This window comes from Citrus clementina, unplaced genomic scaffold (genome assembly GCF_000493195.1).
Source record: "Citrus clementina cultivar Clemenules unplaced genomic scaffold, Citrus_clementina_v1.0 scaffold_5, whole genome shotgun sequence".
NCBI classification, from domain to species: domain Eukaryota; kingdom Viridiplantae; phylum Streptophyta; class Magnoliopsida; order Sapindales; family Rutaceae; genus Citrus; species Citrus x clementina.
The window spans coordinates 27,343,572-27,364,711 of record NW_006262201.1 but is presented as its reverse complement, the minus strand read 5'-3'; the positions used below and the strand labels follow the sequence as shown (position 1 = coordinate 27,364,711).

Genomic DNA, 21,140 nt, shown 5'->3' with positions numbered 1-21,140 from the left:
CCTCGGGAAGGATCTTTCTTTACTTTTTCTTTGTTTTGTGCTTTTCAAATTCAATCATTTTTTTTAATCTTTTTGTTATTGTCGATATGAAAAAGTAAAAACATAAAGCCTTTAACTACCTCTGAAAATTTTACCAAAAAAGTTACCGCACCATAAAAATTAAAAAACAAAAATTCTTGGAAGAAAATAATTGGGAGGAGAAATGCTCGTACTCAACTAAGTTATTACTTCCCGGTAATTTTCTTTTTCTTTTACTTAAAACGACTTCGTCCTGTCGAAGTTTTTTTAAAAAGAAAAAAATCGACAACTTTTTGGATAACTTTTGAAATGGAAAGTGTCTTTGTTAACAAAGATGGCGTGTAGGTTCAACCTTTTCTCACCTTCTTAGAAATCAATATTTTTAAAATCATTTTCGTTACTTAGGGGAAAAAGCAGTTGAGGCTACAAGTGGTATTTACACATATATTAACGCAATTAAATTGAATTATAATGTTAGTGTATTATTAGCTAATGTTGATTGATTATTGCAGGAAACTTGTTCTGTACCCAAATGGCAATAAGAGCAAGAATGTGATAGGCCACATTTCATTCTATTTAGAACTTGTTTGGAATTAATGTTAAATAGTTGTAACTTAAAAGATACAACACTAAAGTGTTTAATAAATACCACATGTTGTATCTTAAAAGCTAAATTGATTTAATTTTATATTTATATGTTGAAAAATCTACTATATCTTTATTAATTAAAAATTATATTTACTACATATTATTAATTTTTTTTATTATGATTACATTTTTTTTGTAGCAACCATAATTTAGAAGTTACAACACCTCAACATAAAATAGGACCTTAACAATTTACATGCATAAGTTCACTTATTTTTTATTGGAAAATCTATACATTTTTTTTCTTGAGTTTTTACTTTATCAAAACCAAAAAGATTTACATTCACTATGCTAGGAAATTGAATAGTTTAAGTTTAACCTTGATCATATTTTCTAATAAGTTTCTACATTTTATACTTTTGATGATATTATTAGGGAAAAAAATTACCCATACCTCCAAAATATGTTTAAATGGTCACATAGATCCTATTACTTTCATAAATAGTCACATGAACTATTTTTTATTGTCACGATAAATACAAATACAAGTGTGTGTACATATATAATACAAATAAAATATTATAATATGTATAATTAATAAAATTTGTGTGTGTGTGTAAAGAATATTATTTTTAGTATTAAGCTATTATCAAGAATCCCGAGTGATTTTTATTAATACTAAAATCTATTAATAAAAAAGCTGACTTTAAGATTTATAATAATATTGACATAACTAAGAAAATATTTTAAATAAAATAAAATAAATATTGTAAATTATTTTGAATGTTAAATGTAATCAATTTAAAATTATTTATCAAAGTGTTTTTACTATTATTAAACAATATATGACAGATCAAAAATATTCAAAATAAATTTTTAATATTTAAAATAATTTATAGATTTTTATTATTTATGTATTATTCTATTCAATTTTTTATTTGTATTTATTGTAGAAATTTATTTAAAGTCAATTTTTTGTTGTAATAATCAAATGATCTTGTAGTGAAAAAGGGATTGTGTGACTATTTATGGAATCAAAAGGTCTATATGACCATTTAAGCAAATCTTGAGGGTGTTGGTGGCTTTTTCCCATATTTGTTTTGGAAAAGAAATTATAACCTTCATTAATTAGAAGATTGAAACAAATACATGATGTTTTCCAGGAATGAACCTGTCCAAATAACAGACTCCTGATAATCTAAAGTTAATTTATCTAAAGAGTGGGCAATGACATTACAAAGTCTTGGAATATATTGGACTTTAACATTATAAAAATCTTTGGCTAGATCCTGAATTTTCGAAATCACCCAGAAGACTTTAGTTTTATTGCTCTTCTTTTTGTTTAGGAGATTATAAGCACCTTGAGAATCAGTTTCCACCGTACTTGAAGACATAGCAATAGTTCGTGCAACCTACAATCCCCATTCTATAGCCTTAGACTCAGCAAAGATTACATCTCCATGGAACTTAGATGTCTTTACTGCAGTAGCTATTAAGCTCCCATTAAAATCTCTTAACACAACTCCCAAACCTGTGACTTGCTTCTTAATATTTGTGGCTGCATCCACTTTGATTTTAAGCCATCTTTGTGGAGGTGGTTTCCACAACTGGTGCTTAAGGATTAATTTGTTCTCTAGGTGTGATGAACTTGGAATTTTGACTCTCTTGTAAGAGTTCAAAACTGCCTCAGCTTTTGTCATGGAAACCAGGGGGTCCACCTTATTTCCTTAAAAAAGATAAAGGTTCTTTGCATGCCAAATTGACCAAAAACAAGCCACCAACAATTTAAATTCTGTTCAATTTAGCATTTCTGCCATGCCTTGCAGCATATATGACATGCTTTTCTCTGCTAAAGTATAAATCTTGTCTGCAAAAGAGACCATTTTCCATATCTTTCTAGTTGCTTTGCAAGGCACCAAAGCATGAGAGATGCTTTCCATATTCTTTTTAGAAAACTAACAGGTGGGATCTGGTATTACTTCTTTGCTCCAAAGATTTTCAACTGATGGTAACAAGTTCTGGACAACTCTCCATATGAAGATTTTAATTTTTCCAGGTAAAATACTAGTCCAAATAGCCTTCCATATACCAAGTTCATTAACTGAACAGCTAGGGGAGTCCTGGAATTTTACTTTTTGAGCAATCTGATATCCACTTTTGATAGAATAATTGCCTTACTTATCATAGTGCCAAAGGATCTGATCTGGTTTTGGTCTTCGCGGAAGTGGAATTCTGACAATTAAATCTGCATAGTCCTTTATAAAATGTTCGTACACTTTAGTCACATTTCAATTTTGATTAGAATCAATCAACGCAGATACTACAGCCTCATAAGAAAGAGTTAGAGTGGAGATTGGTCTGAATGTTTCTATTCTTGGGATCCAATTGCTGCTGTTAATTTGTACTTTGTTTCTTAAACCAATCCTCCATTTGCTATCCTTTTGGATTACAAGTCTCCCTTACAAAATACTTTTCCAAATATAAGAAGGATTGGACCCCAATTTTGCATGCAAGAAATCAGATTACCTGAAGTATCTTACTTGCAAAACTCGGGCTACTAGTGAATCTGGAAACTGATCCAATTTCTGTTGTGAATTTGTACTTTGTTTCCTAAACCAATCCTCCATTTGCTGCCCTTTTGGATTACAAGTCTCCCTCACAAAATACTTTTCCAAATATAAGAAGGATTGGACCCCAATTTTGCATGCAAGAAATCAGATTACCTGAAGTATCCAAGAGATGTTTCCAGATTCACTAGTAGGTTTATGGAGACCAAGTGAGCCTATAGAGAGAGTGAGCAAAAGAAAAAGAGATAAAAAAAGAGTGAAAATCAAAAGAGGCCGAGGAAAATGTGAGAGAAAAACCAAAGAAAAATGCGGCCATTGAGAGAAAATTATAAGGAAAACAAAAGAATTTCCACGTGAGAGCGAGTGTGATAAAAAAGCATTGTTTTCTTATCAACTAATGATTGTACTTTTGTACAAAGAGGCATTTTTAAACACTAATGAACTGACCCTACTTTGCCTAGTTCTGTTACTTCTCTTTTGCAGGAATATGAGGATGTCTTTCCAGAGGAAGCACCACATGGTTTACACCCTTGTTTGGCTACTAAAGCATGGTTGAAGCACGAGAATTCCTTGAATCCCATCCCACTTCTGCATTTTGCTTTACTTATTCTCTCCGACTTAGCCCAATGAATGCCTCTCTTATCATCCTTAGATCCTCACCAGAATCTAGTTATAACTTTCTGGATATCTTCACACAGCCTTAGAGGAATTTTAAACATGCTCATGGCATAGGTTGGAACCACTTGAGCTATAGCTTTGATGAGGACCTATTTGCCACCACAAGAAAAGTGCTTGTGCTGCTAATTTGAAATCTTGCTTTTCACTTTGAGCTTTATATCATCGAAAAGGTTTCTTTTGTTTCTTCCAACCATGGATGGCAACATTCAAGTGAAAAATTCCTTTAAGAGCAACCACTTGATCAGTTTTGGTTTTACAACTAAAGAACATTGAGGATTTGTCTAGGTTGAAAAGTTGTCCTGAACCAATGGTGTAGCAGTCAAAAATTGCCTTAAGATGCTTGCAATCATTTACTGTTGCCCTCGTGAAAATTAGGCTGTTGTCAGCAAACAAGTAGGATACCATGATGGTGTTTCCAAATCTCACTCCATAGATATGGTTTTGATTTTTTGCCTGCATTAATAAGCTGGAAAACACCTCAACACACGAAATAAAAAGATATAGAGACAACGGACAACCCTACCTAAGCCCTCTTTGAGGTCGTATTATCCCTTTTGCAACCCCATTAATAAGTATAGAAAAAGATGTGGTAGTAATACATCTCATAATTAATTCAACCCAACAAGAGGAAAATCCTAGATTAAACATTGTTGCTTTTACAAATGATCACTCCACTCGATCATAAGCTTTGCTTATGTCTAATTTTAGAGCCACTAGACCATTTTTTCCTTTACTATGGCGAATTTTATGCATGCATTCATACCCAATAATAACATTGTCAGTTATGAGCCTATTAGAAATAAAAGCACTTTGAGTGGGGATATAATTATATTGAGTAATTGCTTAAGTCTATTTGAAATGGTTTTTGCCACAATTCTATATATTACATTACAAAGACTTATGGGTCTGTACTCAATCATTTTTCTTGGTTTCTTTACCTTAGGAATGAGAGCAATATATGTGTGATTGAGTGGAGCAATAATGCATTTCTCGTTGAGGACAATGTTAGAGAACTCCCCATAGGTGCTATTTGTATTGATTATGTTTCCATTTAAGAACAACAAATCGAGACAATGTTAGAGAACTCCCCATATAAAAAATTGTTCCAAAATAACAAACTCTACTACCTTAAAAACCTATGCCATTAAGAAGATTTACTAGATAAATAGGAACTACAATGCTATATGACTACATTGTATTTCTCCAAGAGCATGGGGTAGATATTGGCATGATAGAAGATGATCCGATCAATTTCTATCAAGCCATGCAAAGCTCTAACTCTTAGAAGTGAATTGATGCCATAAATGAGGAGATAAAATCCATGAAGGACAATAATGTATGGAATCTTGTCTCGTTGCTAGAAGGTGCAAAAATTATTGATCGTAAATGGATATTTAAGATCAAGAGGGAATTAAAAGATAATTTGGAGAGGTACAAGGTGCATTTTGTTGTAAATGGCTTTACACAAAAAGAAGGTATCGACTATAAAGAGACTTTCTCTCTTGTTTCTTTGAAAGACTCTTTTTTAAAGACTCTTTGCGGATCATAATAGTATTGGTTGCGTATTTCAATCTTAAGTTATATCGGATGGATGTAAAGACAATGTTTTTCAATGGTGACACTAATTAGACAATCTATATAGGCTAGCCATAAAATTTTATGTTAGGAGACTTAAATAATATGATTTACAAACTTAAGAAATCCATCTATTGCCTCAAGCAAGCATCTTGACAATAGTATTTCAAGTTCATTAAATGATTATCTCATTCGGTTTTGAGATGAATTTATTCGACAATTGCATATACCATAAATTCTGTGGAAGTAGGTATATTTTTTTAGTTTTGTACGTTGATGATATTTTGATTGCCAGCAGCAATATAGGCTTATTGCACAACACTAAGAGATTTCTAGCTAAGGTTTTTGAGATGAAATATCTTAGTGACGCCTTTTTTATGTTAGGCATACATATACACCAGGATCATACCCCGAGTATTCATGGATTATCACAAAAGAGCTATATCAAACGATTCTCAAGAGATATGGGATGCAAGATTACAAACTAGTTTATACCCTTGTGGCTAATAAAGACAAGTTTAGTCTCAATCAATACTCTAAGAATAATTTTGAGGTAAAAAATACAGAAGATTCCTTATGTGTCAGAAGTAGGAAGTCTAATATATACTTAGGTTGTGCGCAACCAGATATTACATATGTAACTAGGATATTAGGCATATATATAAGTAATCCAGGAGTAGACCATTGGAAAGCAGTCAAACGGGTCTTGCGGTACTTACAGAGAACAAAAGACTACATGCTCACATATTGGAGGTCAGATCAGCTTGAGATCATTGGGTGTATTAATTCTAATTTTGCTGCATGACAAGATTGTGTGAAATCTACTTCGGGTTACGTCTATATTTTGGTTGGGGGTGTTGTTTCCTGAAAGAGTGTTAAATAGTCTTTTATAGTCCCTTCTACGATGGCAGCAGAGTTCATAACATGTTATAAGACATACAATCATAGAATATAGCTGTGAAATTTTACCATAGAGCTACGCATAGTAGATGGTATTGATAGACCACTTAAGTTATTTTGTGACCATAAATCAGCAGTGCTATATTCCAAGAACAATAGGAGCTAGACGAAATCGAAGTATATAGACATTAAGTTCCTAGTTGTTAAAGAAAGAGTTCAGAGTGGACAATTGTCTATGGAGCACGTTAACACAAACTTTATGAATGCGGATCTGCTTACTTAAAGATTGCCACCCAAAATGTTTTATGAACACACTAGTTATATGGGTGTATGTCATTAAATGATATTAAGTTTTTATAGGTGTTTGTGATTTTAGATACTTTTATAATATAGACATTTTAAAGTTATTTTAGTTTATAGATATTTCGAGTTATTTTTTGTAAAAATATGGTTTTGGTTTAGTCACACTCTAATTTTGGTATAGATTGATCTTTGGTTGTAAATATATTTCGGCAATGACAGTAAAGTTGAATTCATACGGTTATTTTTGTGCAAAACATAATTATAAGGTTATATATTAACTCAAGTGGGAGATTTTTAGATCTTTGATATAGTATTATTGAATTCTTAATCCAACATTGGGATTATATGTGAATAATTATGTGTTGCAAACTATCATATAAGGTTAAGTCCAATTAAGATTCTGTGTAGAATTGAGGTGCTGTAGTTTTTAAGCTACATCTATTGTGGAAAAAAAGTTGTAACTATGAAATAAAAATTAATAATACACAGTAAATATAAATTTAAAAAAATTGACAAAATTATTAAAAATATAATAGATTTTCCATCATACAAGTAAAAAATCATATTAACATAATTTTCAAGCTACAACAGCTAGTGTTTACCAAATACTTTAGTACTGTAAATTTTAAGTTACAGTTGCACAACATCAATCTCAAATGCACCTAAAAGTGATCTATTAAAGTTTACAGTAACATGAGGTTCAATGTATCTAATAAGGTGTAGACCTTTAATACGTAGATATTTAAGGGTGTTTCTATTTCTACGATTGGCTGAAATAAGAATACATAAAGACAATATGAAAAGTTGTCTATATAAGTGGTTATAGTCCCAAGTCATAATGTATTGTTCTAAGAGACCGTGTTATTTTAGAAGGCTAACCACATGACTCAGGAGAATAATCGTGTATCATGGATTCAGGTATGCTTTCGCATATCTTTGTCATTAATTATTGTGACACAACATAAATATTCTGAATTATAGGGGATGTGTTTTATCAAAAATTTATTATTCTAACATAAACTATTTATTATTATTATTATTTCTTAATATTAAATAGTATAATATTATTAAAATTAAATGAATATATTAATATTATATTTTCAAATAAAATATAGTATATAGTAATATTATTAATTCTCTATGAATATAATAATATAATTCTTAAATAATTTTAACTTAGAATCAATGTAAATTATCATTTTTAACTAAACATAATCTAATATGTAAATGAGCTAAATACTATCGATTTTAATCAATGTGATATTATTAAATAATATAATAATATTATTTAAATATAATAGTAACATTATTTTATTTTAATAAATATAATTATATTAAATTAAATAAGGAAAGGGTAAAAAAGAAAGATGTGAGAGTTGATTCTCACTCTTATCTCCTACCTCAGGTGTTGGAATCTCATTTTTCACTTCAAAAATGAGTAGAACATATGGAGTGAGACTCCGACTCTCCTCCTTAAATAAGTGAGTAAATGCTAGAGTGAAAAGAATTTACACTTCCCGCTCATACTCCAGTAATTAAGTATAGCCTAAAAGATTGATTATTATAAGTTTTATTTCAAAGGGTTATGATTCTTTCAATTTTTTTTTTTTTGAATAGGCTCTCTAAAAAATATTTCTTCTTTAAAATTTCTAGCGGGGACCACGATATACAACAAAAACATAAATGTTAAGGCTTAATGGTTTATACCACTTATGTAAGATAAGGATTTTATACGATGTTATATAATTTTTTTTCAGGATTGATATGAGATTGTTATGAACCTTTAGATTAAATGTTTTAATAATCATTATTGACTTAAATATGAACCACAATATAAATTTGATTATTTTGTCGTGATGCAGGTCGTTAAATGTTTTTAAACATATCTAATGTTTGTTTTCTACTGTGAGATTGGGTTATTATTTTCAATTGTTATCATAAACAATCAACTATAACTCTTTTTAGGTTATAGCTGTGATTTTTTTTAATTAATTAAAGTTATGGTATATCTGTTTTACTCTCTAATTCAGCATTGTCAGCTTGACAAAATTAATTACTCATTTTTATAATTGGGACAATTTAGTAATTTTGAATTCTAACTAATGTAAGTCATTAACTAAATTTAACGTTACATGTTTATGCTATTATTAATACTTTAATATAAATTACAGGATCATAGAACCACCCATATCAATTTTTCATAAAAGGTTGTATAAACATGGATATTCACTAAATTTTAGAAAGTAAGTTAACATTTATTTATTTATCTTTTATATAAAATTTGAATATATCTGAATTTGGCTGAAGTTGTATCCGTCTGAATGCAAATACTAGAATGACATGCTTATTTTTTATTTAATATATGAATATAAGTGGCATCTTTATTGAACCTTGAATATGTAATAGTTTCGAATCAAATCTCTTTAGAAAGAAGATCTTTTGTCTCATGGTAGCCTGCTTGAGTCCTCTTACGAAACTTTCGTTATTGGGTTAGCCATACATTTTTTTTCTTTTATAAATTAAAAAATATCTTAAATATAGTTATTTGAAATTTATGTCAGTCACCTAGAAAAAGAGATTAGGTTTTATAGTTTAGGAAATAAGTATATTTAATAAAGGTATTTTTTTTATATAGTATTTACTTCACATCCAGACCTTTTCCTATTTAGCAAAAATCACAAAGTGAAAATTAAACGTAAGTAATAAAAAAACAAACTTCTAAATTAAAAAAAATCTGGAATTAATAAGTTTTCAAATTTCTGATATTTAACAATTTGTTATCAGTGTAATTCATTATCCTCAAATTTTGCAACTCCATAGTCTATGATTCATTGTCTTCAGGAATTTGGGTTACCCTCTCACACTTGCTTCAGTCAATGAATTATCATGTTTCGCATATTTGGTATCCTTTGACTAATCATTCTTCCCCCCTCCCCCCTCCTCGTGGATGATATTTATGTACATAATATTTATCAGCATCACGCATATTAAATATTTTGATAATTAGTGATTGTACAAACGTGATCGCACAAGTAAACCATGAAATAAATGAATAATTTCTTTCATGAGAAAGCAAGAAGAATTAAAATCCCAAATTTCTTAATTTGTACCAATCGTCCAGTACTTACTTGTTGTTACATTGCCGTAGAAATTCCAAGCACAGCGACCTCAGCTTCCACCACGCAAACGTCATTCACTAGAAACCCAGTCTCTGGCTCATTGAACTCGCTCAATGAAACGAATCTTGGCCAGCCCCAGCTAGATTCTGGTGTCAGGAACCAGTTGCTATCTGCTCGGGAAAAAGGAGCATTCCCGTTATATTATTTGGATTTGCCTCAAATACTAATTGCATGCAAACACAGACATGACACTTTACCTTGAAAAGATTTATGTTTTGCCCCCACTTGATCAAAGATTCGCAACGTATACCTTGCATATACTTTAATAGCCTCAAGCGTGGAATCTTCAAAAGCCAAGAACAAAGAAAGATGATCGCCATCACCACAGCCATTTCCCATGGGATAGAGCACTATCTTCCTGAAAACCAACGAAATGGAATATAATTGTTATTTGGTCACTAGCGACGACTTTTTCTCAAGAACTTATCTATACATAAAATAATGATGATGGTGATAATAATAATAATAATAATGATATTTGATACCATTTGTGTTCTCCAGCGCAAAAGACCTGTGATTCCTGACGTCGTTCGTCCAACTTTGAAAAGTTTTCGACCATCCAAACAAACTTACAACTAGATGTAATTTTTGCCATGGATAGGCACTCTCCTTCGATTATGTTTCTTTCTTTAACAAATTAAGACTTCAGCTACAAAGACACATGTGTCGTCGACGAGGTATCCATTCGAAGCGTCATTGAAAGCTTCAAGAGGAATGAACTGATCAAAACCCCATTCTAGCTTCACTCCGTTAAACCGTCTTTCCTTTCCCATAGCATCTATCACATTACGAGCCGCCATGTTATTTTGTGCATACATTCACACATTCTTAAATTAGTCATCAAATTCTTTAGCCAAAAAAAAAAGTCAAAGAACTACCAAATAGCTGTCTTGGTTCTGATAAAGTAAAAACAGACGAAAAACTGCATAGACTTCCCAACCGAAGGTAAGTGAACTTGTGTCTGCCACTGCTAAATAGAGTGAAATGTGGTCCTTCACATTCTTGCTCTTGTTTCTCTTTGGGTATATAACAAGTTTCCCGCAATAATTAATTAATCAACATAAGTACACCAGTTAATTTGATAATATGGGTAAAACTAAGACTGTGGTTCAAGAGTTGGGGTTCAAATCCTGATCACGTTAGGGTTGCATGATTGATGATCAAGTTTCGCTTATTTAATTGACTTTCCCTTAGCCTTATACTTCTGAGTTGAAACTGAGAAGTTAAATTTCGAAATCACGAACAACAGAGCCTGAATTTGAAGAAATCGAAAAAGTAGGACTTAGTAAACATGGAGCTAGAGCTTCGGATGTTTTGTAAGATGATTTTTAAGTGCAGAGAATAGCACTGGCGCAAATTAACTTGAGACCTCAACATGGTATCAAAATGCATGCAAATTAACTTTCAAACATAACTAGCTAATTGGTCTCATGCAGTGACGGATCCAGAAAAATGATTAGTCTAACTATGAGGAAACTAGAGATGATACCATAAACTTAACCTAAAGATTGTGACCGGGAAAGAGTATGATCATGAGGAATCACACCTAAATTAGTCTCAAATTGAATTCCAACACAAAGAGATGCATTAAGTGCGCACGGTGGCGCGTGATTAAAGCTGAATACGATTCCTCATAACGGAATGAGAGAGGACTAACTTCTCGTAACTGAATCTGGAAATTTCTAGAATTCTGAAAAACATTCTCTTCCAAGAAACTTCTTCCAAACAGATCCTTCGTTGTTTCTATTTATTTGTCTCACGACTTATAATACGATCATCGTTAGTATGCTTTGTTTCCATTAAAAATTTTTGAGACTTTGTTTTGGATTGTGGTGATAAGTTTTCGGGTCCCACTTCACATGATTTTAGTATGCTTTGTTGTATTTTCGCGTCGCCCAAGCGGTTGCCTTTTTGTCAGTCAATTTGTGTTCGTAACTTTTAATGATGATCAAATTGATGCTTCTATTCATTTATCAGTGCGATGAGTAGGGATGGGTTAGATTAATTCGGGTCGGATATGAACCCAAAAAGTTTTAATGTTGAGAAACGATCTATTTCAGAGATAAGTCCAGTAGCAAATATATTTTACGCTTGTGTTCAAGAATCCGAACTCAAAATATTTCTTATTTTAAAATTAAAATATATTTTAAATTCACACAATTGAAAAATATTTAATTTAATCAAATAATTAAAAAAATTACCAAACGCACTTTCCTAATAAGCTTAATCACATAATAAGAAAAAAAAAATATAACAAAACTAAAACCCAGAGTCCAAACTTACCTCTCTCAAAGCGCTAGTTAGACGTCGCCACCTCAAGTCTCCGGCGGAGCTTCCCTTTCCCGGCCGTCGCGTCCAACACCAAGATACCAAGCTTCACCGCCAACGTCGCTCTCCTCTCTCGCTCAAAGACCAAGCTTTGCCGCAAGCCGCTAACCTTTCTCGCCGGCGCTCTCATTTCTCACCGGACTCAACACCCCTCGCCGCCTTCGCTGCCATTTGATCAATCAAGGTAATTTTAGAAACTGCCGCCTGCGCTTGCGACGAGGCCGTAATCTGGGAAACTTGGTTGAATATTACCAAGTGGTGTGTTCCATCCATTGGCCTTAGAAATTATTATATAAGTTTGTTCAGTGATATTGGATTTGTTATTACGGATACGCTTGATGGATGATCATCAATTCGTTATTAATTGCAGATATGCTTGATGGCTGAATTTGTCCGGTTGAAATGTTGTCTGCGCTATTAATTTACTCATTTGTAATTTTATTTTCAAATTTATATGGTCAAAATAATTAATTTTCCTTGAAGGACTCGAATATTTAAATTTTTTTTTTTTGAAAAAATAAATAAATGGGGATAGGTCTCCGTTTTAATCACCACCCAAATTCGGGATATCCCCAAATTATCCCTAATTAAAATTTTTTGTTTCCAGTTTGGGTTCGGGGATCCCGTCCGAACCTGCCCATTGCCATCCCTAGCAATAAGTGAGCTAGTGATAATCATTGCTCTGTTTTGGACTTCAGTACCTTTGAAGAGCTTGCTAGCAGCTTTTGTCGTTGTTGCTTGACATTATATATTAGGGAGGAAGGTTATGTTCTTTTCTGGTATCATTGCTACTTATAGTTGATTTGATTCTTCTAGCTTCTACATTAACACTTTGCTCATGTAAAATTTCAATTCATGCCAAATTTTTATCAAACAGAGATCTTTTTTATGCAAGGGATAAGTAATCATTTTTCTGTTTTGGTAAAATTATATTACAAATTATAATTAATCAAATTGGTTGTATTTTGAGTTGTTTTATAATTTCAGTTTAGTTAGGATTTAATTTATTTTCTTAATTTTTAGGATTATAATTAAGGTAAATTTTAAGCTACCTTATCTTCATTGAAAAAAAAAAAAACCCACCCGAATAAATAATATTCCATTTTATTTCCCTACTTACAGTGACAAAGCCTTGCGCCCTTCTCTTGCCAACGGAAACAGTACTGTCCACAGCCGCCGGCGTCAGTTTAATTGCCAAAAAAAAAAAAAAATCGACAATTCTTTCGAGAACTTGTTAACAAAGATGGACAGTGCCTTTGTTAACAAAGATGGTATGTATGTTCAAACTTTTCACATTCTTTTGGTCAATATTCTTAGAATTTTCAGTTTATTTATTTCTAATCAATCAATTTGAATTAAAATTACTTGAACGTATAGCCATTGCAAGATCCACTTCACATGTATCACCGGCTCATTACGTTGTCAAAATAAAATCATTTTCATTACTTGCGGAGAAAGCAGTTGAGGTGAAATACGAATCAGCAGCATTTGAAGCTGGAGGCTACAAGTGGTATAAATATACATAGATAAGTATTTTTTGTTTCTTTATTGCTGTAAGTTAAATAACTTATGCTGCCACCTTTCTTTTGTTATTATCATTATTATTATTATTATTTCATCTTGATAAATAATCAAACAACTTATCAACTTGTGGTTCGAGCGTCATGTAGTGTAGTTGGGTAAAATCTCTTGTGCGGAAACATGAGATCTGGGATTCAGATCTACTTTGAAAAGAGGGGGAGTGAATTCGGTTGTCGTTAAGCTATAATAATAATAATAGAAAGAATACTATAACTCCTCAACCCTAAGCTCTGATGTGATTAGGACTCAAGCCTCACTCTTGAACCATAGTCTTTGCTTGGTAGTATCATATATCAGTGTATTTATGTTGATTAATTAATTATTGCAGGAAACTTGTTCTTTATCCAAATGGAAATGAGAGCAAGAATGTGAAAGACCACATTTCACTCTACTTAGCAATGGCAGACACAAATTCACTTAATTTCGGTTGGGAAGTCTATGCAGTTTTTCGTTTGTTTTTACTTGATCAGAACCAAGACAACTACCTGGTAGTTCAAGGTTATATTATATTCTACGTTTGAAATCTGAACCTTGATCATATTTTCCAATGATCTACAATTTTATAATTTTGATATTATGATATGTTTGTAAATTTTATCTAGTGTGATCGTCAGTATTTTAAAAATTAGATACAGTCTAGCTAGTTCATATAAAGTTGTATAGAAAATATTGCAGCAAAAGTTTGTTCTAGTCTTTTAGATAAAGAATTGCATAATCGGTGGTCGCTTGTAATGTGATAGATGCCAAGGAAAGACGGTTTAATGGATTGAAGCTTGAATGGGGTTTTGATCAGTTCATCTCTCATAAAGCTTTCAACGAGGCTTCAAATGGATACCTTGTCGAGGATACATGTGTTTTTGGAGCTGAAGTCTTTGTTAAAGAAAGAAATATAGGCAAAGGAGAGTGCCTATCCATGGAAAAATTTACATATAGTTCTAAATATGTTTGGAAGGTTGAGAACTTCTCAAAATTAGATACAAGATATGAGGAATCACAAGTGTTTGGTGCCGGAAATCACAAATGGTATCAAAGATTCTTCTTCTTTTTTTTTTTTTTTTAAAATCAGATTTCAGATGTAAATACATTCTCAAGGCAAAGTTTTTTATGAGTGTACAATTAAAATCCATATCATTCTTTTCAGGAAGATAGTGCTCTATCCCAGGGGAAATGGCTGTGGTGATGGCGATCATCTTTCTTTATACTTGGCTTTGGGAGATTCCACAGTTGATGGTATTAAAGTATATGCAGAGTACACATTGCGAATCTTAGATCAATTGGGGGCAAAGCATAAATCTTTGCAAGGTAAAATGTCTGTCTTTACATGCAATTAGCAAGTCAGCTTAATTAATTGAAGGCAAATTCAGATAATATTACAAGAATGCTTGTTTTACTCCAGCTGCTAAAGACTGGTTCCAGTCACCAAACCTTACCTGGGGCTGGACAAGATTCATTTCATTCAGTGAGTTAAATAAGCCAGGGACTGGGTTTCTAGTGAATGACGTTTGCGTGGTGGAAGCTGAGGTTACTGTGCTCGGAACTTCCGAGCCATTATAACAAGTACTTAATTGGTTCTTTTATTGTGTGATGCTGACTGCCTGGCTATTCTAGTAAATTTACTTGAGCTATTAGCAATAAGCTGACGTTTATTGCTGTTGTGGTTTTCCAAAATGTAGCTATTTGGTGTTCTAGTTTTATGCATCTCTTTACGGGGTATATGGTTTGTTACGTCCCCCAGATTGTAATTCTTCTCTCTTCTAAGATTTTGATATATATATATATATATAGAGAGAGAGAGAGTTTTTAGTATGGGTGTTTTTTTTTTTTTTTTTTTTTTTTTCATATAAACACGCTTTTAAATTTAAGAGAGTTTGTTTTTAACCCCCTTAAACCGTGTGGTTTTAAGAGCGTGTCTGCATTAAAAAGAACGTGTGTGTATAAATATACATACAAAGAAAATTGGGATGTAAGAGAACTAATAAGTCTGCTTGCTAAGAGCATGAAAACCGAGTGTATAATCATTAGTCAAAGCAATTGCTGGCAATTAAACCAACGATTGTGAAGCACCGTCATGGAGGAGGGTAAAACAAATTCTGAAAAAACAAAAAAAAAACAAAAAAGGAGGATTACGACCCACTTAGTTAAAGTGCTAATCATTCACTGAGCCATTAGTGTAGCCACTTTGGGAGCTTTAACCAAGTTTGAATCAAAATGGAAATGAGAAAATTAAAAATGATCAGATCATAAAAGTTTAGCAAAATTATAAATCCAAGTTGCTGAGATGACTTGTTTCTACAAGAAAATTAGGATGAATAGAGTCAATTTAATTAACAAATAATCCAATCACACTGAATATTATTATATAATTTTCTTTCGATTTATCTACCAACTTTATTTATTGTTATTATTTTTCTTCGCTGGACTTACAATCAATAACAAATTGCTGACGCGGTTTCAAAAATGTGGTGAATGTCGATGGTCGCACTAATTCACTTAATATTCAGGTTTCCTTATTTAGGAACTATCATCTAATAACTTATCGAATTGATAGTGGCTGTAAAAAACTTACGGTGTGTTTACTTATCACAAATGAGAATGAAAATCAAGAAATAAGAATGAATGATGTGTTTATTAACTTAAATAAGAAATAAAATAAGAATTAAAATGACAGGTATCATCTGAAATTAGGAATGGTTTTCATTCCCATGAGAAGATGTGGGAATCTATTCCCTAAAATGACTATATATTATCCTTCTCAAATTTTAAAATTCTCATGATGTCCTTCTTTTAATAATAATAATAATAATAATAATAATAATAATAATAATAATAATGATAATAATAATGATTACTGTTATCAAAATAATTATTACTATTTATTTTAATAATATTAATAAGAATTGTTATTATTAATATTAATTAAAATAATTATATTAATAATAGTAATGATTATTATAATAGTAATTTTATTATTAACATTAGTTATAATGATCAATAATAATAATAATAATAATAATAATAATAATAATTACTATTATTATTATGATGATGATGATCATCATCATCATTTTGATAATAGTGATTACTATTATAACTATTCGGGAAAATATCACTCGTATACCTTTAAATGACACTTGTATCAAACGTATTACAACACTTTTAACATGCATCACTCGTATACCCTAAGTTGACAAAATGCGTCTATTGTTAATAAAATTGTGACAAATTGACTATTTCACCCTTGAAACTCAAGATAAGGTAAAAAGATATATTTGCCCCAAAAATTAACGTAAATTTTCAATACACAATTTTTTTATTTTGTTATTAATAATACAATTTTGTGATTAAAAAATATGAATTATTAATGGTACATATTATTAATAATTATCCGTAAAAAATCATCCATATTAATCATAAAAATTTATTAACAATATGTTATTTATAATTATACATAATATACCATAAAAAATTCCAACTGGAGTTTGGAGGAGTATATCTTTAAAAATTTAGGTTAAATTTTAGAGCAGATTCGGTTGTGGAGTAGCATTTTTTTGTTTTTTTAGTCTTGTTGAAACAACGTTGTTTCACATAGATGACATCATCTTTCGATAAATGGGATGACATGTCATTTTTTGTATCAAGCAGAACATTCCTGAAGCCACATTAGACTCAGCAAGAACCACCGTTGCCTCAAATCGCCGCCGTTTCTGCGGCGAAACACCACCCCAGAATTCCCACGAGGCAGCATGTATATTCAACAATTATTTGGAAGAATCTTTTCCATGGAATGTATATTTTCTCTCCTTCTCTTCTTGGTCAAATCAATGTACATAAAATTTTGAATTCCTTATTTAATTTTCTAATTAATCAATTGGTGTCTGAAAGAAATTCAGTTTTATAGTGTTTGGCAAGCTAGAAAAAAGAAAAAAAGTGAAAAGAAAACTCTGTAAAGAAGCTTGTAGAATATTCATGTATCTTAGATAACAAAAGTATGAATACAATCTAGTATTCATATCAAGCTATAATTTGTTGAACACACACACGAGTTTGTTACACCTCATAACCATTTGCTACATAACTAATTTGACACATCAGCTCAATCAGCTAACTAACTTTGCCACGTCAGCTTGGTGAGCTTTTCTATTGCAGTCAGCTACACAGAAATATCATGCTTTGCTTCATCTTCACTTGATTCACTAACATCCCCCCTCAAGCTGAAATATTTAGGATAAGCATTCAGTTTTCTCTGTAAGTAACTAAGCAGTTTGAAAGTAAGAGTCTTAGTCAGTACATTTGTTGTTTGATCTTCACTAGGCACAAAACAAACTTCAATCTCTTTAGCTGCAATTTTATCTCTGATAAAGTGGATATCAAATTCTACATGCTTAGTTTTAGCATGATAAACTAGATTATAGGCTAAGGCAATTGCTCCTTGATTATTACACCATATCATAGGAATAGAACTCAATTTTATGTTAAGTTCACCAAGTAAAGATTGAATCCAGGTGGCCAGATCCTCCACTGAAGCTGAATACAGATCAGCTGCAAACACCACCGCTGAAGATAATTGGATATGTTCTTTATTGTTATTGCACATCAAGGTGTCGCAAAGTCCAGTCATTTATTGTGACAATGCAGGGGCCACTCAACTCTTTTCTAATCCGGTGTTCCATTCCCGAATGAAATATGTTGCCATTGACTTTCATTTCATTAGAGAGCATGTCCAAACCAGTGACTTTTGTGTTGCTCATGTGTCCTCCCAGGATCAGCTTGCTGATGCTCTCATAAAATCTGTACCTCGGCCATGCTTTCTGCAGCTTAAAGACAAGATTGGACTCCTCCACCGCCGTCCATCTTGAGGGGGCATGATAGAGGAAAATACTCCATGATATTAGGAACTTCTTTGTTTATCTAGTCAAATGTATTTAAATAGCAAGTGTATCAAATATGTTGTACAATCCCAATAGAATAGGTCAATTAGTTGTGAATATTACTGTATAAATATCACCTTTCTAATGATGAAATAAATATCATTCATTCAAAAATCTTTATATTGTGTTATTAGATTCTTCTCTTATCCAAAAGGGTGTGATTGGTGCGATAGAAACTTATATTTGTTCAAGTTTTTGCTTTTGATTTGTCTAAGCCAAATCTTATTGCCTAAAAGGAATATAACAATTTAAGGATTCTCCAGTTGAGTTCTATCGTTGGGGTTCTATGGTGAAACGAAGAGAAAACCGTTCGATACAGAGACGACAAGCTTAAATCAAATCGGCATCATTTTATGGAAAATTTAAAAAAAAATGAAACGACGTCGTTTTAGTAAAGTTTCAAAGTTTGACCGGAGGCAAACATCAACATTGTTAGAAATTATAATTAGTCAAACTGGTTGTATTTGAGTTGTTTTTATAATTTCAATTTAGTTAGGATTTGATTTATTTTATTTCTAATCAATAATTCTCCGGAGAACTTGTTAACAAAGATGGACAGTGTCTTTGAAGGCTGAGGCTACAAGTGGTACATATTTTTATTTTCTTGATTGTCATATATTAAATAACTAATGGCACCGCCTTTTTTTTTTATTCAATAAGAGCTCTGTTAAAAGAGCTACAACGACACTATTCGGGGGTGAGCCACCCCATACATATCATGAAAAAGAAAAGGAATGACAGAAGCTGGGGGACTACTCAAATTGTGAAGGCCAATTGGAAGGTCGGAAGCGTAATTCGCAATTGAATCTGCAGCAAAATTTGCCTCTCTGTAAACATAGTTCACCGAAATGTGCCAATTTCTGTGTATAAGCTCTTTGATGGATGAAACTAGTGGAGAGTATTTATTAGTCATTTCTTCAAGATTATTTAGCATTTGAACAATGCACTGACCATCGACTTCAAAAAGAAGCCAGCGAATACCATGGTCCCAAGCCATAACCAGACCTTGACAAACCCCCCATAGTTCTGCAACTGTGACCGAACAATACCCAATGTTCATTGCAAAGCCACTAACCCAATCCCCGTTAGAGTTATTAAGAATTCCTCTAGCAAACGAACCCCCATTTCTTTTACATGCACCATCTGAATTAATTTTGCACCAAGGCCATACAGGGGGTTGCCAACCAATCCACTTTTCCATTTTTCTTGTCAGACCATTAAGGCCAGAATGATTGGAGCTAGTGATCTCTTCTGCACGAATAAGAACATCTTGAGCCATGCGAAGTGAGTCCGTTGAAACCTTATTAAACTGGTATTGATTCTGCCAAAACCATAGTCTCCATATCGCAACTCCAAAAATACAAGACCACTCCAAACCATTCTCCATGTTTTGGTTACTTCTCAAATTAAGAGTTAACCAGTCAATGAGATTTGAAGAGAAAAAAACTTGACGCCACTCACTTGGGAGAAGTTGGTTCCATAACCTTCTTGCCATAAATAGTCACGAAGTACATGAAGTGTGGTCTCTGATGCCACCCCACAATGGTCACAGGTCCAGTCCATATGGGTGTGCCTTCGTCCAATTTCGGCTTTTGTCTTCAATCGATCATGAAGGGCAAGCCATATAAAGGTTTGCACATAAGGCGGTCCCTTTTATTTCCAAGCAATGTTCCACCGAGAGTGTTCTATACTAGCTTCGTTTTCAGATATGGCCATATAGGCAGACTTGACAGAGAAGTCCCCCCTTGAGAATTGGCCCAAAAAAATTTATCATTGCCCTTTCTTTCTAGTGGTGGCTGAACAGTTGCAATTCTTAAAATAATACAATTCGAGAGGAGATGTTCAAAAGAATCCCCGTGGCAGTTGCCATTAGCATCGACAAAATCAACAACTAAATTCATTAAACTCTCGACAGGAATATGAGCCAGCGCATGTGAACTCAAAGGCTTGTGCTTAGTAACCCAATAGTCCAACCAAAAACGGACCCTCCTACCATTTCCTATATTCCACCGAAGCCTTCTAAGAGTATCCGACTAAACCTTTCCAATTGATTTCCAGAGATGCGAACCACTGCGAGTTAGTAAACCAAGAGGGAAGTCCGAGTTAGCTACGCCATATTTGGTATAGAGTACTCTACACTAAAGACTCGTTGATTCAGAAACTAGCCCCCAAGCTAATTTCATCATTAAGGCTTTGTTCATCATCCTAAGATTTTTAAGCCCTAAGCCACCACAAGTTTTTGGCTGACAAACCTTATCCCAATCGATAAGACTCATCTTTCTATTCTCGTTCGACCCACTCCATATAAACCGCTTACAGATCTGATTAATCTTATTAATAACCCCAGTTGGAATCTCCGATGTTTGCATGGCGTATACTAGTATTGCTTGTAAAACAGACTCAGTAAGCGTGATTCTCCCCGCAAGAGATAATTGTGAAGCATTCTAACCCAAAGCTGCTTTTCTACCTTGTTAACAATATCATGATAAGTATTC

At 32.5% G+C, this 21,140-nt stretch overlaps 2 protein-coding genes across 2 annotated transcripts; one reads left to right on the top strand and one right to left on the bottom strand.

Moving 5' to 3' along the window:
- Nucleotides 1-9,763: 9,763 nt before the first annotated feature.
- LOC18042053 (ubiquitin carboxyl-terminal hydrolase 13) lies at nucleotides 9,764-10,608 on the bottom strand. Its single transcript, XM_024183712.1, has 4 exons — nucleotides 10,453-10,608; nucleotides 10,294-10,346; nucleotides 10,006-10,166; nucleotides 9,764-9,918 (listed from the first exon to the last, which is right to left on the bottom strand). The coding sequence occupies exons 1-4, from the start codon at nucleotides 10,606-10,608 to the stop codon at nucleotides 9,764-9,766; spliced, it is 525 nt and encodes a 174-aa protein (XP_024039480.1).
- Nucleotides 10,609-12,040: 1,432 nt separating this feature from the next.
- Nucleotides 12,041-15,523, top strand: LOC18042051 (probable inactive serine/threonine-protein kinase fnkC). The gene is made up of 7 exons (XM_006432722.2): nucleotides 12,041-12,320; nucleotides 13,259-13,407; nucleotides 13,514-13,646; nucleotides 14,046-14,215; nucleotides 14,458-14,740; nucleotides 14,859-15,019; nucleotides 15,114-15,523. The coding sequence occupies exons 2-7, from the start codon at nucleotides 13,380-13,382 to the stop codon at nucleotides 15,269-15,271; spliced, it is 933 nt and encodes a 310-aa protein (XP_006432785.1). The 5' UTR covers nucleotides 12,041-12,320; nucleotides 13,259-13,379; the 3' UTR covers nucleotides 15,272-15,523.
- Nucleotides 15,524-21,140: the final 5,617 nt, after the last annotated feature.

Excerpts from the sequence above, each read along its gene's own strand:
- LOC18042053 (XM_024183712.1), bottom strand. The coding sequence starts at position 10,608 with ATGGCGGCTCGTAATGTGATAGATGCTATGGGAAAGGAAAGACGGTTT. Across the intron at positions 10,347-10,452 it reads CATGTGTCTTTGTAGCTGAA|TTGGACGAACGACGTCAGGA; the intron begins GTCTTAATTTGT and ends AACTTTTCAAAG. Across the intron at positions 9,919-10,005 it reads AAAACATAAATCTTTTCAAG|ATAGCAACTGGTTCCTGACA; the intron begins GTAAAGTGTCAT and ends TTTCCCGAGCAG.
- LOC18042051 (XM_006432722.2), top strand. The coding sequence starts at position 13,380 with ATGGACAGTGCCTTTGTTAACAAAGATG. Across the intron at positions 13,647-14,045 it reads GAAGCTGGAGGCTACAAGTG|GAAACTTGTTCTTTATCCAA; the intron begins GTATAAATATAC and ends TAATTATTGCAG. Across the intron at positions 15,020-15,113 it reads AAAGCATAAATCTTTGCAAG|CTGCTAAAGACTGGTTCCAG; the intron begins GTAAAATGTCTG and ends GTTTTACTCCAG.